The 14,372-nt window shown below is 49.2% G+C and overlaps 1 protein-coding gene across 4 annotated transcripts in view; it reads left to right on the top strand.

Moving 5' to 3' along the window:
* Positions 1-14,372, top strand: part of zbbx (zinc finger, B-box domain containing) — a 28,413-nt gene that overhangs the window by 11,333 nt on the left and 2,708 nt on the right. For all 4 annotated transcript variants that reach the window (XM_048265347.1, XM_048265348.1, XM_048265350.1 and 1 more), the window contains exons 8-11: positions 2,305-2,469; positions 3,899-4,157; positions 10,437-10,560; positions 12,652-12,755. In XM_048265347.1, the coding sequence (XP_048121304.1) occupies positions 2,305-2,469; positions 3,899-4,157; positions 10,437-10,560; positions 12,652-12,755 (652 nt within the window). The remainder of the gene's footprint in view (positions 1-2,304; positions 2,470-3,898; positions 4,158-10,436; positions 10,561-12,651; positions 12,756-14,372) is intronic.

Genomic DNA, 14,372 nt, shown 5'->3' with positions numbered 1-14,372 from the left:
TGGAGAGAGGGAGAGAGAGAGGGATGAAGAGAGAGAGGGAGAGAGAGAGGCGAGGAGAGATAGGGAGCGTTGCAGAGCAGCTTGCGAGCGATGCAGTGTCTGTCATTAGAGTTCGAGTAGCCTCGCCGCGCTTCCGACAGCAGACCCACACCACCTCATTACACACTCACAGCTCACGGCTGATGCTGAGCAACGCGCACACACGCACACACGCACGCTCCCACCCACGCATGCACGCATGTACACACACAGACACACTTGCACACACACATGCACACAATTACGCTTACACATATACACACACACGTAAACTCTTTGGGTTTTAAATTTGCTTGCTTAATAGTGAGCTCATAGGACCTGCACATCCATACACTGATATACTTTACAGACAATGTATATTCAGCCCTGTTGAATGCTTTCTGAATGAGTAGCTTGCTCAGTAGGTTGTTTTGTTCTGTGTATGTCTGTGAATATGAATAAGCTTTCTGGGTATTGAGGTCAGTAATGTCAAATTGTTTTGTCCTTGCATGTGTGTGTGTGTGTGTGTGTGTGTGTGTGTGTGTGTGTGTGTGTGTGTGTGTGTAGCTATATCCGCTTCGGTAATGACTGGTCACAGTCTGTGGCTCTGGGCGAAAGAGCTAGTGCACCTGTTGCACAGTAGGATGGAGCCTGCAGGTCAGCATGACTCAGGTGGTGTTGAAAAACATATGACCTTTGGTTTGACCCACTGTGGATCTGTATATGTGTGTGTATGTGTGTGTATGTGTGTGTATGTGTGTGTGGGTGAGAGTGTGTGAGGATGGGTGAGTGGGTATATGCATGGGTACCCTCAGGTGTGTGTGTGTGTGTGTGTGTGTGTACAGGTAAGTGTGTGTGTTCTTATACTTCTGTGGTGTGGATGTGTGGGTAGGTCTGTCTGTTTTCTATTATCACTGTGTGCTACCGACTGCAGAAGTTAGTGAGACGTCAAGTCCCCCCTCTATGAAAATAAACAAGCCAAACCAAACTTTGTCCCTGAGAGAGGGAGAGAGAGGGAGAGAGAGAGGGAGAGAGAGGGAGGGAGAGAGAGATGAGCGCTGGCCTCCTGTGCAGCTCAAAGAGAGGCCGCTCTGTTGGCAGGACACAGAATGCTGGGATTAAAAGCGAGCGGCACTGATGCAGGTTTCCGCACACTCCTAATCCTGTTTGATTTGCTTTTAGGGAGAAAAGAAAACACACACACACACACACACATACAGTACACACAGTCACACACACATACACACACACACAAACACATACAGTACACACAGTCACACACATATACACACACAGGAAAAAATATTAATGTAATCGCAGCATTGCGCATGGATTTATCCGCTGGTCGCTTCTCTTTATAGACATCTCTCCCTCTCTCTTTCTCTTTCCCCCTCTCCCTCTCTCTTTCTCTTTCCCCCTCTCCCTCTCTCTTTGTTACTTCCTCTCTCACTGTTGCTTATTTCCACGTCTACCTCTCCCTCTTTCTCTCTCACAGAACTCAGAGCTAGACATTTGGCACCAACTGTTTTACACCCCCCCCCCTCATTTTCCGTTCCATTCTCCCGACGCATGTCCCATTCCGTTGCGTAATGACACCAATGTGACACGCGAACAGACGAGCAGTCGAGAGTTCACTCATTCTTCAATTCGCTGAGGCGCTTCATCTGTGGAAGTGTGTTTTATTTATTATGCATGGCGGGCTCGGACCGTGTCGAATTCGCTATCACAATGAACAAAATAAAACGGTTGGGAGATGAAACCCCCCCTCCCCCCTCTCCCACTCCCATCCAGTGGCAAGGGCACGCCAAGGAGGAGATATGAAGGAGTCGGGTGAGCTTTTCAGGGCATTTGCTATTAATTGTATGAATAATGAATTTAGCCCGTGCTACCGTAGGAGTCATTTAGCCTTAGCGTTTTTTATATTCTTTTTTAATTGTAAATGCAGTCAGAGTATTTGGCCACTGTTTGAATGTGAAACCTTGTCCTCCAGAAGACAAGTGTGGAGGGAGTAGATAGTGGAAGTTGCCTGGAAAGCACATCATCACGCGCCGCCACTCGCTGGGTTTGTTTATTGAACTTGTCCATCATGTTCCTGAAAGGCTGACTTTTAAAACATTTGGACTGTGGATTTGAGCCTCTGTTATCAAAGCACTCCCACCAGCAGGTGCTCATGTGTCTGTGTGTGTCTGTGTGTGTGTGTGAGTGTGTGTGAGTGTGTGTGTGTGTGTGTGTGTGTGTGTGTTCATATGTGTATTTATGTGTGTGTGTGTGTTTGTTGACGTGCAGGCAGAGGTGCAGACGTCAGTCAGCGCTCTGGATGTGGTCCACCGCTTCAAGCAGCAGGTGAGCCCGAAGGCAGCACAGCCCACTAGCGCCCCCATTGGACAGGGGAAGAAGGAGCCTGCCATCTGGACGTACTGTGGAGAAAGAGAGCCAGCTGTCAATCACATGGTGAGCCAAAAAAGAAAGAAATGGAAGACCAGACAAGGTCAGTAAGCTGGCCAGTAAGGATTAGTTTATAGTGTTGTGTTGTAGCCTGGCTAACGCCAGACCTCATCTCATTGAGATGGGGTCTGGGAACTACACATACATTTTCTCGTATTTGAGACATGGTTTACGAATGCCCAGAGCCGTTTATTGGGCGCTATGAATGTCTATCAAATGCGGCTAAAATGGGCTCATAAACCGCTTCAGTGTGTTGTCATCGCCTTGCTTGCCCCCTCCGCCCCAGGATTGGTTCCTTCGTTGAGGTGAAAATCGGGTCCATGGAATCCAGGCTGCCTAGCAGCGCGAATAAAATCGTGTGCGTAAGGCAGCATGGGTGAACCCAGGCTAGTTGTGTTGCACACTAAGGGACAAAGGCAGACATATAGAGAGGTCACCTATGGTCACCTATGGAAACTCTAAGGCCTCTATGGAAACACCTCTGTATGTCAGGATGGTCAATAGGTAGGAGTGTCCAGATTGACTTGGCCATTGTCTGCCTGAGTGGTGAAAGGAGACAGTGGGGCACAGAGCTGCAGTTCTTCTCTCTTTATCTGGGCATCTTGTGCTGACAGTGGATAGAGACCTCCTCAATCCCAGCATGCAGCACAGCATGCCCTCACCACCACAGCATGGACTCTACTGGACATGCAGCGTCAGCCCTAGCTCTCTCTCTCCTGTCTCTCTTACTCTACCATTCGTCCAGTCACATGCACACAATATCACATCAAAATGGCCTCTCCCTCTCACTCTCACATTTCCGTATCTCTCTTTGTTCTTTAGATCTTATCCTGGATCCATTTGAACTCCCTATGAAATAATTACAAATTGTTTCATTTACTCTAGCACTAGTTCCATCAATAACACTCAGATGTTTTGTAAAGATATTGTGCAAAGGCATTACCTCCATCTCTCCCATGTGGTAGAACATTGCTTGCTACCAATCAAGCCACAACCAAAACTGGCTTCCCCTTGCACATACAAACATTAACCCTCCGCACTCTCTATTCCCCTCTTTCTCTCTCTATTCTTCTATTCTTTCTTTCTATTCTTTCTATTATTCCCTATTCCCTCCTTCTTTCTCTTTCTCTCTCTCTCTCTCTCTCTCTCTCTAACAAATCAAGCAAATGCAAAAAACAATTCATTATGAATCATAATGAAAGTCATGAAAAATGAAATGGAAAGCAAAGGGAGGAGGGGGAAATAAAAAATATTTGTTAATTCATCAATTAGTTCATTTAGAGAGTGCTGCCAGCCTGCTGGCATGACCGGAGGCTGTGAGGGCGCCGCTGCCAAAGCGGCACGCGCCGGGCGTCATCTGTCTTGTGTGTGTGGCGCTCACGCCGTCTGTTTGCACGTCGCGCCGGCCAACGCTGCATGGTCTCTGTCGCCTCAGGTGCCTGCGTGGAGTCACGAGGTGAGGACAGCGAGTGAGGAGGAGGAGGAGGAGGAGGAGGAGGAGGAGTGGGCCGAGGAGGCGGTCAGTGGCGTCGCTGCCGGAGGCTCCTCGCTGCTGAGGGGCCACTTTGACGAGGAGGCGTCGGCGCGCTCCTTCCAGCAGGCTCTGCGGCGGTGGAGGGGGGAGGAGGGAGGAGACGCGGCGGACACACCACAGCAGGTGCAGGCCCACCGGCCACACTCAGCAGCACTGCCAGGTACCACACACATGTACATACACACACACACACACACATGTCCATATACACACTCAGCAGCACTGCCAGGTACCACACACATGTACATACACACACACACACACACATGTCCATATACACACTCAGCAGCACTGCCAGGTACCACACACATGTACATACACACACTCACACATGTACATATACATACTCAGCAGCACTGCCAGGGACCACACACATGTACATACACATGTACATACACACACACTCACACATGTACATATACACACTCAGCAGCACTGCCAGGTACCACACACATGTACATACACACACACACACACATGTACATATACACACTCAGCAGCACTGCCAGGTACCACACGCATGTACATACACACACACACATGTACATATACACACTCAGCAGCACTGCCAGGTACCACACACACACACACACACGCATGTACATACACACACACACATGTACATACACACACGTACATACGCACACACACATGTACATACACACACACACATGTACATACACACACACACACACATGTATATATACACACTCAGCAGCACTGCCAGGTACCACACACATGTACATACACACATGTACATACACACACACACACACACACACACACACACACACACATGTACATATACACACTCAGCAGCACTGCCAGGTACCACACACTCACACACACACACATGTACATACACACACACACATGTACATACACACACACACACACACATATATATACACACTCAGCAGCACTGCCAGGTACCACACACATGTACATACACACATGTACATACACACACACACACACACACATGTACATATACACACTCAGCAGCACTGCCAGGTACCACACACTCACACACACACATGTACATACACACACACATGTACATACACACACACACACATGTACATATACACACTCAGCAGCACTGCCAGGTACCACACACACACACACACGCACACATACATACACACATACATATACACATGCATACACACAAGCAAACATGCATATAGACTCACAGAACACCCCCCACACACACACACACACACACACACACACACACACACACTGGGGATATCTACAGATATGCATAGATGATTCTAGATATTTGCAGTTACACAGATGCCCACAACAAACATGCTCACTCCCTTTAAACACACAATATTCATATTCACATGTACATATACACACTCAGCAGCACTGCCAGGTACCACACGCATGTACATACACACACACACACACACACACATGTACATATACACTCTCAGCAGCACTGCCAGGTACCACACACATGTACATACACACACTCACATGTACATATACACACTCAGCAGCACTGCCAGGTACCACACACACACACACACACGCATGTACATACACACACACACATGTACATACACACACGTACATACGCACACACACATGTACATACACACACACACATGTACATACACACACACACATGTACATATACACACTCAGCAGCACTGCCAGGTACCACACACTCACACACACACATGTACATACACACACACACATGTACATACACACACACACACACATGTACATATACACACTCAGCAGCACTGCCAGGTACCACACACATGTACATACACACATGTACATACACACACACACACACACATGTACATATACACACTCAGCAGCACTGCCAGGTACCACACACTCACACACACACATGTACATACACACACACACACATGTACATACACACACACACACACATGTACATATACACACTCAGCAGCACTGCCAGGTACCACACACACACACACACATACATACACACATACATATACACATGCATACACACAAGCAAACATGCAGATAGACTCACAGAACCCCCCCACACACACACACACACACACACACTGGGTATATCTACAGATATGCATAGATGATTCTAGATATTTGCAGTTACACAGATGCCCACAACAAACATGCTCACTCCCTTTAAACACACAATATTCATATTCACATGATCGACACACACACACACACACACACACACACACACACACACACACACACACACACACATATAGATCCTCACAGTGGCTTATTTCTGGGCTGCTCTAGGGGCTAGGTAAAGGCTGTCAGGTAGCTGCAGTGGTGTGTCACACAGTTTTGAGGGCACTGGGGTGCAGAGAACACGTCTGAAGAACGCTCCCTTCACTATGTGATGGGGTGGCACCTGCTGTAACGGCACACTTTTAGCTGTGTGTGTGAGCTGTGTGTGTGAGTGTCTGTGTTTGTGTGTGTGAGTGTCCGTGGTTGTGTGTGTGAGTGTCCGTGTTTGTGTGTGTGAGTCTCTGTGTTTGTGTGTGTGTGTGTGTGTGTGTGTGTGTGTGTGTGAGAGAGAGAGAGTGAGTGAGTGAGTGAGAGGGAGGGAGGGGTGTTGTTGCCATAACAGCCAAAGCACACAAGCAAACACGTCGGCCGCCAGTCAGCGCTCTCCGCGCCGCTCTTCAGAGTCCAGAGATGAGTGACTGTCCAAAATCCTCCCCACCTGTGCGCGTCAGAGTCCTCCAGTGCACGTCCGCAAACACACCTCTCTCTCTCTCTCTCTCTCTCTCTCTCTCTCTCTCTCTCTCTCTCCTCCCTCTCCCCTCTCTCTCTTTCCTCCCCTCTCTCCCTCTCTTTCTTTCTCTCCCTCCCTCTCCCCTCTTTCTCCCTCCCTCCCTCTCTCTCTCTCTCCCTCACTGGTGGGCCTTGGCCAGGGAGAGGCTAGTCGGTGGTCTGCCTCGGGGCTGGCTGGCACTGTTTAAGAGGCTCGCCCTGGAGTGGGCTGGTTAAAACGCCTTTGAAGATAATACACTGCAGCTCCATCAGACACAAGAGGTGCACACCGCCCTTTCATTTCACAAAAATAGAGTTTTATTGTTTTTGGGGGTTTGCAGCCACTTGCCTCACTGTTATTGTATAGCGGGAGGCACTGGTTATGTGTGGAGTTCAGGGAAGGTATTTGTTGCCTTTGGGGAAGGCAATAGAGTTCCGACCAGAGTGGTATGACTGGTAGCCAGTAATCTTTCATCCGAGAGAGAGAGAGAGAGGAGAGAAGTGGAAGAAAGGAAAGGAGGGGAGGAGAGGAGAGAAGTGGAGAGGGTGCACGAGCGCAAATGAATGCTATCTGTCTTTCATTCCCTTTCTCTTTCAACACAGCTTTGTGTGTATGACTGTACTCACTAGCACGCCATCTTTCTCCTCTCTTCTTTTTCTCTCTCTCTCTCCTCTCTTCTCTCTCTCTCTCTCCTCTCCAACTCTGACCGTCCTCCTCCACTCTCAACTCTTTTCCTCTCCATCTCAGTCTGAGGACTAGAAGCAAGTTGGGAGTTAATCCCCAGCTCTTGTACCCTGGAGGGCCCTATCATGACATTCTAAAGTGCATCGTCACTCGTCAAAAGTCTATTCAAATTTAGTAGGATGTCCAGTTCACATTGGGGTTTCGTTATCAAAAGTGGAGCGCATGGCGCAACAAGGTGTTCCTAGGTTTTTTAATCAGTCATATGGGTGTGTTTGGGGCGTAACATCATTTTAAACCAATGAGAATGACATCTGGCATTCCCTTTAACGGCGCAAAGCGCGATATGTCAAATAAATGCATCGGTATTTTGGCATTCAATGGCGCATTTGAAGGAGGCTGCTTGCGAGACCGTAAGAAATAGTCATTCTTAAACCATGCATTACTAAAACCTAGCATAGCCTTCACGCATTTGTGACTATTATTTGAACTCATTGGGAAAGTGAAACTAACTTCACCAAGGAGTCAGTCAACGACAAGACAGTTATATGCAGTTACTTTCACTATTAACTGACAATGGGTTACCACCGAAAACATAGGCTGGAAAAATGCTCAAATGACTGAATAAAACAACATTTATCCTGCTGAGGAGTTGCGTATATCTCGTGAAAGTGCGTCTTCAGCTGTGCTCCATACAGTACGTGTCTCTCGCCTCTCCCCTAATCACTTTTAACCGTCATTACCAATTTGCAAATGATGGTGAATAACTACTCATCATGAGATGTACAGTATTTCGTAATGTCTTTATTCTAATTATGTTTCCCATTGTAATCGTGCAATTTGTAATGCTTTGCATGGACGTGCGCTGGTGTGCGTTCATGAATGATAGAAGGATGGTGCGTGCATCCGCCAATATGACTGCTGACATGCGCCTAAAATAGCATATGAACAACTCGCCATTGACTTCTGACCATGTTTAGGTGGTGTATGATAGCGATTTTTAGACAAGGCGCCAGGCCCCTCCATAGGTTGTTAATTGCCACACCCCTGGTCGCGATGTTTAAAAAATATACGTGCAAAATACCGAATTCAACTTTGCGCGGGTGAAAAACGAACTTTACGCCATGCGCAGGTGCCCAAAAGACAGCCCGGAAACTCCAAAGTTCTCACAAGAGCACAATTTGAATTGGCTCTGCAAGACACTCTGGCAATGAGTAATGATGCATGTTACTTTTGCCACTTGTACCGCGGGGAGCCAATCACATAGGTGTATCTGATATAGGCGGGCCAGAGACAGATGACAGTCGTAGTGTTATCCAATTGCGTCGAAGTCCGGAATCAGTCAGTAAACGTTGGTCGTATTGTGTTATCCAATTGCGTGCAGTGAGATTTTCAAATGCTTGGTGCCGCCCCTTGAATTGGGCCATTACATTATTCGTGGCCAGATCCTTAATCTTTCTAGAATACCAGGGTCTGGAATCTCCAGGCTACAGCTCTTGCCCATTGAGGAAATAACTGTTGAGTAATATGAAAAAAATTATAAATAAAAAACATAAGAAAGTGGGGAAGAAATAGTTGGTAATGTAAGAAATAGCTATTTATTTTCTCATCCATTTAGTGCTTACAAATGCAAATGAAAGGCAAATTAGTTTGAAGTGAACATCTCCTGAAGTAATATGAGTTGTTTATATAGCTGAGAAACATAAAGGGGCGAAGAGGCATGAAAGAGCAACATTCCTTTCTAACAGGAACTAGTTTGAAGAGCAGGTAACAGGTGTGGGAATGTTCAAATGATACAGCAGCGTTTTATTTCACAACACGTAGAAAACAGACACACAGAGCGGGATTTACCAGCACAATGTCAGCGCCGTGGCAACACAAAGGAGATAAAGGGAGTGTGAGTGTGTGGAGATTGAGTGTGTGGAGAGGGAGTGTGTGGATGTGGAGAGGGAGTGTGTGGAGAGGGAGTGTGTGGAGAGGGAGTGGTTAGAGGTTACATGTTGCACAGTGCGCTTCCACTCTCCAGAGAGAGCTGTGGACTGGAGCATCTTCCCCTGGTCTGTTTACAGGAGCGGCGCCTGCCTGTGTGTGTGTGTGTGTGTGTGTGTGTGTGTGTGTGTGTGTCTGTGTCTGCTCTTCTCCAACTTTTGGCATGTCTTCTTTCTCTTCCCCTCAAATCAAGGTCAGATGCTCTTAATTGGCACTCTCGTACTTCTGCACACAGACACAATTCAGTGTGGTCGAGGAAAACCATGTTTGATTGACAGCTATTTAGGTTGATTTTCTGCCTCCCCTCGCTCTGTGCAATTCTGTGTGTGTGTGTGTGTGTGTGTGTGTGTGTGTGTGTGTGCGTGCGTGTGTGTGTGTGTGTGTGTGTGTGTGTGTGTGTGTGTGCGCTAGCGTTCCCCAGCAGCACGTTCCCACATTTGTATTTGTGTTGTGTTAGCTCCTGTACGCTCCACCATATTTCTTTGTCAGACTCAGTTTCCTGCCTCCACTTCCCCACCAGAGCTGCTAGCCGCAGGTAGCTGTGCCATAATGAAATCTGTCAAAGCAAATAATTAGTGAGTTCATGCTTCGCCCCGGGGCCAGCAACACACACACACACACACACACCCTGTACAAAGTTTTCCATACTAATCTGTAATGTCGCACAAACACTCCTGTCCTACAAGCGTACACAACTTCTGCTGTCTGAATAAGTAGGTGCGGGTCTGTATGTGTGTGCCTGGTGTGTGTGTGTGTGTGTGTGTGTGTGTGTGTGTGTGTGTTCACAATTGAATATACTGATGCTTGTTTTGCCACAGGTTCGTGAGGCACAGGTTCAGTCTTCCTTTTACATTTCATCATTCGGTCGATATTTGTGTTCAAGTCATTTCTCTTGGAAAGGAACGCAAACCTTGACACGAGACAGGACAATAACGCAGTAACTTCTCTTCAAACAATTATCTCTCTCTCTCTCTCTCTCTCTGTTCTTCATCCTCTCTGCCTCTCCTCAAGTGTCGACGGAGGCCACTGGGACTCAGGCAGACCTTCAATCCAAGACTCTTCAGCCCATTCATGTGGAGTTCACGGAGCCGGGGCTGTGCTACTTGGACAAGCTCCTGATCAAGAAACACCGCCGGTGAGCTTTACTTACCCCAACACTAACACTCCACCCACCCACCCCATCACCATCCTACAGGAGAACAATGGTGCTGATGAAAGCTGAGGTTTACCAGCGCTGCTCAGCTGGGTAATGACAGCCTGGAGGCCTGCAGGGTCCACACTTATGGCTAAAAGCGGTGCAGTGGGAGAGGCAGTGCGGGGTTAATTAGGGCTGCAGGAGGGTCGCGCTGCTCTGACGTTGGCATAAGTGACGCTAGCGGTTGCTAAGTAATCCCAGGCATCACGCACGCTGGAGCCAACCTCTCTTTCTCTCTAGCGTGCCATGCACATACAACGCAAGTGTCGTCCACAGACGGTCAACTTCGGGGCATTTGCAAAAACGTTGAGAGTACAGTATATTTTTAAGTGGTCAGCGTCATCAAAAAGTTTAGCTAAGATCGGTAGAGCGGTAAGAGCGTTTTGAAGAAATTGGGTGCAGCCAGTAGTCGGCTCACCTTGGACATATTTGAACGTCATTCAGCGATTCAGTTTCAGCAATCAGTTTTTCTCATAATGCCCAGGTATATGAGAACCGTGTGCCACTCGGCAAGGAGGCTAGATTGGCCCATGCGTTGGCCTCAGCACACACAAGCACGCACACACACACACACACACACACACACACACACACACACACACACACACACACACATCCGTTTAAAGCCTGCGCTCCTGCTGCGGTGCAATGATATGTCCTCCTTTATGCAAATAAAATACGGCGCGTGAAATGGGAGCCGGGGCAGCGGTTGCATAACTTGTATGGTTGCCATGGTATTTAGGTCACCTATTGAAGAGGGGCTCAGATGTAAACCCATTAAAAATGGTGTGTGTTCGACGAGGAGGCCGGCCGAGGAGCCGAGCGAGCGAGCGCTTTGTGGAGGCTCGTGTAGGGAGGGAGCAGGCGAGAGCTGGGCTGCAGGAGCTGGTGCTGTGCCTGGACGAGTCGAGCTGAGCTGGGTCTCTCTGCTGGACCTCAGTGGGCTGAGACTCACTCAAGCCCCCATACACGCAAACAAGTATTTCAACATTATGTGTGTGCAGTGCTACTCTTTCTGTCTGCCTTCTGAACACACACACACACACACACACACACACACATACACACACACAGATGTACATCCTGGCCCGCACACACACACACACACACACTTGCACACACATACCTCCTGTATACACACCTAGACTAGCTGTCACTCACATACAGACATTGCTGATTGTGGTGTTACTGCTGCAGCAGGAGGCTTAGCTGAGGGCTTTGAGGCAGTGAGAGAGGGCAGAGGAGAGGAGAGGAGGAGAGGAGAGGAGAGGAGAGGAGAGGAGGGAGAGGAGAGGAGGGAGGAGGAGAGGAGGGAGAGGAGAGGAGGAGAGGAGAGGAGGAGGGAGAGGAGGAGAGGGAGAGGAGGAGGGAGAGGAGGAGAGGGGAGGGAAGGAAAGGGGAGAGGAGAGGAGAGGAGAGGAGGATGGAAAGGGAGGAGAGGGGAGGGCAGAGCTGCTGAGAGTGTGCTGGGCTGCTGCAGGCTCAGAGGAGGCTGGGGGGGGACCTGGACTGAACAACGGCCTACTCTACAGGAGATCTTACAGTCGGTGGATGTGAACACTGACCTAAAGCTGCGCCCACCCACCTCATCTGACCGAGGACTGGACACTGTATTTTGGAGGCCCGTGTCGAAAATGCCCTCATCAATGTGGTCCTCTGTTTGAGCCCCCTCCTCCTCCTCCTCCTCCTCAGTCCATGTGCTCATCAGTGTGGATGGACACTGGGGTGGTCTTCTGCTTCAGTGGTCTCACTGCTACTGTCCTAAAAGTGGCCCAGTGCCTTGCAGCATAGTCCAGATTTAAAGGTGTGAAGGAAACTTCTGTATTTAAATGCGGTGAGCAGTTATAGGAAAGTGTTAAAAAGTTTTGTAACTCTATTCTCTTGGTAAAGAGTGCAATGATTTTGAGGGCGTGAGTTACTGAGCATTTACTCTCTCTCTCTCTCTCTCTCTCTCTCTCTCTCTCTCTCTTACTCTTTTTCTCTTTCTCTCTCTGTCTTTCTGTGTACCTCTCTCTCTCTGTTTTTTTAAAGAATGCCAATCGAAGAGTATCGACCGCTCTCCAGCGAAGCCTCCACTCAGGAGCGCTTGACACCCTCAAGCACAGAGACTGATGGGGAGAGCCACAGGCTGACAGGTGTTCTGTCTTATCTGAGACACACACACACACACACACACACACACTCTCACCTGAACACACAAATACAAATGGACACAGATGCAGATACACACCCACCCACTTACCTCCATACTTCTCAGACACTTGCACACAGTAACACTATCACGTGTAGATACACACATGCGCACACACACACACACACACACACACACACACACACACACACACACACACACACACACACACACACACACACACACACACGGATACGTGTTTCCACCTGAATTACATGCAAGCAGGTATATTGATTGCCACTTGTATCACAGCCCAGGAGTACACAACTCACACACACACACACACACACACACACACACACACACACAGGTTTAAGAAATGCCCCCCATCCGGCGCAGTCAGCGTGCGGGTCAGCTCCACTTCTCCTGCAGGCCCGTGCCAATCCATCACTTCCACACTGAAGGGCAATCACTGGCCTCTTATTACAGTGGAAGGGCCTGCTGCAGCCGCCTGATGGGAGCACTGAGAGCCATCTGACAGCAGAGCAGAGAGAGAGAGATGGAGAGAGAGCAGAGAGGAGGGGGGAGAGAGAGATGGAGAGAGAGAACATAGAGGAGGGGGGAGAGAGAGATGGAGAGAGAAGAGAGGAGGGGGAGAGAGAGATGGAGGGAGAGCAGAGAGGAAGGGGAAAGAGAGAGATGGAGAGAGAACAGAGAGGAGGGGGGAGAGAGAGCAGAGAGGAGGGGAGAGAGATGGAGAGAGAGAACATAGAGGAGGGGGGAGAGAGAGATGGAGAGAGAAGAGAGGAGGGGGAGAGAGATGGAGGGAGAACAGAGAGGAGGGGAGAGAGAGCAGAGAGGGGAGAGAGAGAGATGGAGGGAGAGCAGAGAGGAAGGGGAAAGAGAGAGATGGAGAGAGAGAACAGAGAGGAGGGGGGAGAGAGAGATGGAGAGAGAGCAGAGAGGAGGGGGGAGAGAGAAAAATGTAGAGAGAGGGACAGTAAAGAGTGGAGGAGGCAGGGAGAGAGGGATGAATGGGAGGTTGAGAGATGGAGAAGGAGTGAGGGATGGAGAGAGAGATGGAAAGAGAGAGACTATGAGAAGGGTGGGAGAGTGCGAGTGATATGGAGGCGAAGAGGCCACAGTGGAGCCCATCTGTCAGTGCTCTGTCAGACGTGTGCAGACTCTGGGCCGCACTGCTGGATCTGACCGCCCCGCTCGCCTCCGCCCTTCCACCCCCGTGCCACCACCTCTCCCCCTACCTGACCCGCCCTCCTCCTCAGCCGGGCACCACTCCTCCTCCTCCTCCTCCTCCTCCTCCTCCTCCTCCTCTCCATCCTGCTTCAGCACTGCTGCCCCTGCTGCCAGCCCTCCTGCTGACCGCATGCTGATGGAGCCGGCCGTTTGATCTGTCTGTGGGGGTTCATGGCCTCGGGGGCCCCTCCACACTGACAGCTCATCCTCGCCAGCTCCTGTTTGCATTAAAGAGGTGAAGCTCGGCTCCCATCAAAACCCATCCAAACAGCCCCAAAAAGTTCAGCGAGGGCCACATATTTCATTTCCTTTTTTTGACAAGCAGTGATGGATTTCAATTTTCAGTCCAGTGCCAAGGCCCTGACAC

This window comes from Alosa alosa, chromosome 15 (assembly GCF_017589495.1).
Source record: "Alosa alosa isolate M-15738 ecotype Scorff River chromosome 15, AALO_Geno_1.1, whole genome shotgun sequence".
In the NCBI taxonomy this organism is placed as follows: domain Eukaryota; kingdom Metazoa; phylum Chordata; class Actinopteri; order Clupeiformes; family Clupeidae; genus Alosa; species Alosa alosa.
The sequence above is the reverse complement of the archived record's forward strand: the minus strand, read 5'-3'. Positions and strand labels throughout refer to the sequence as shown.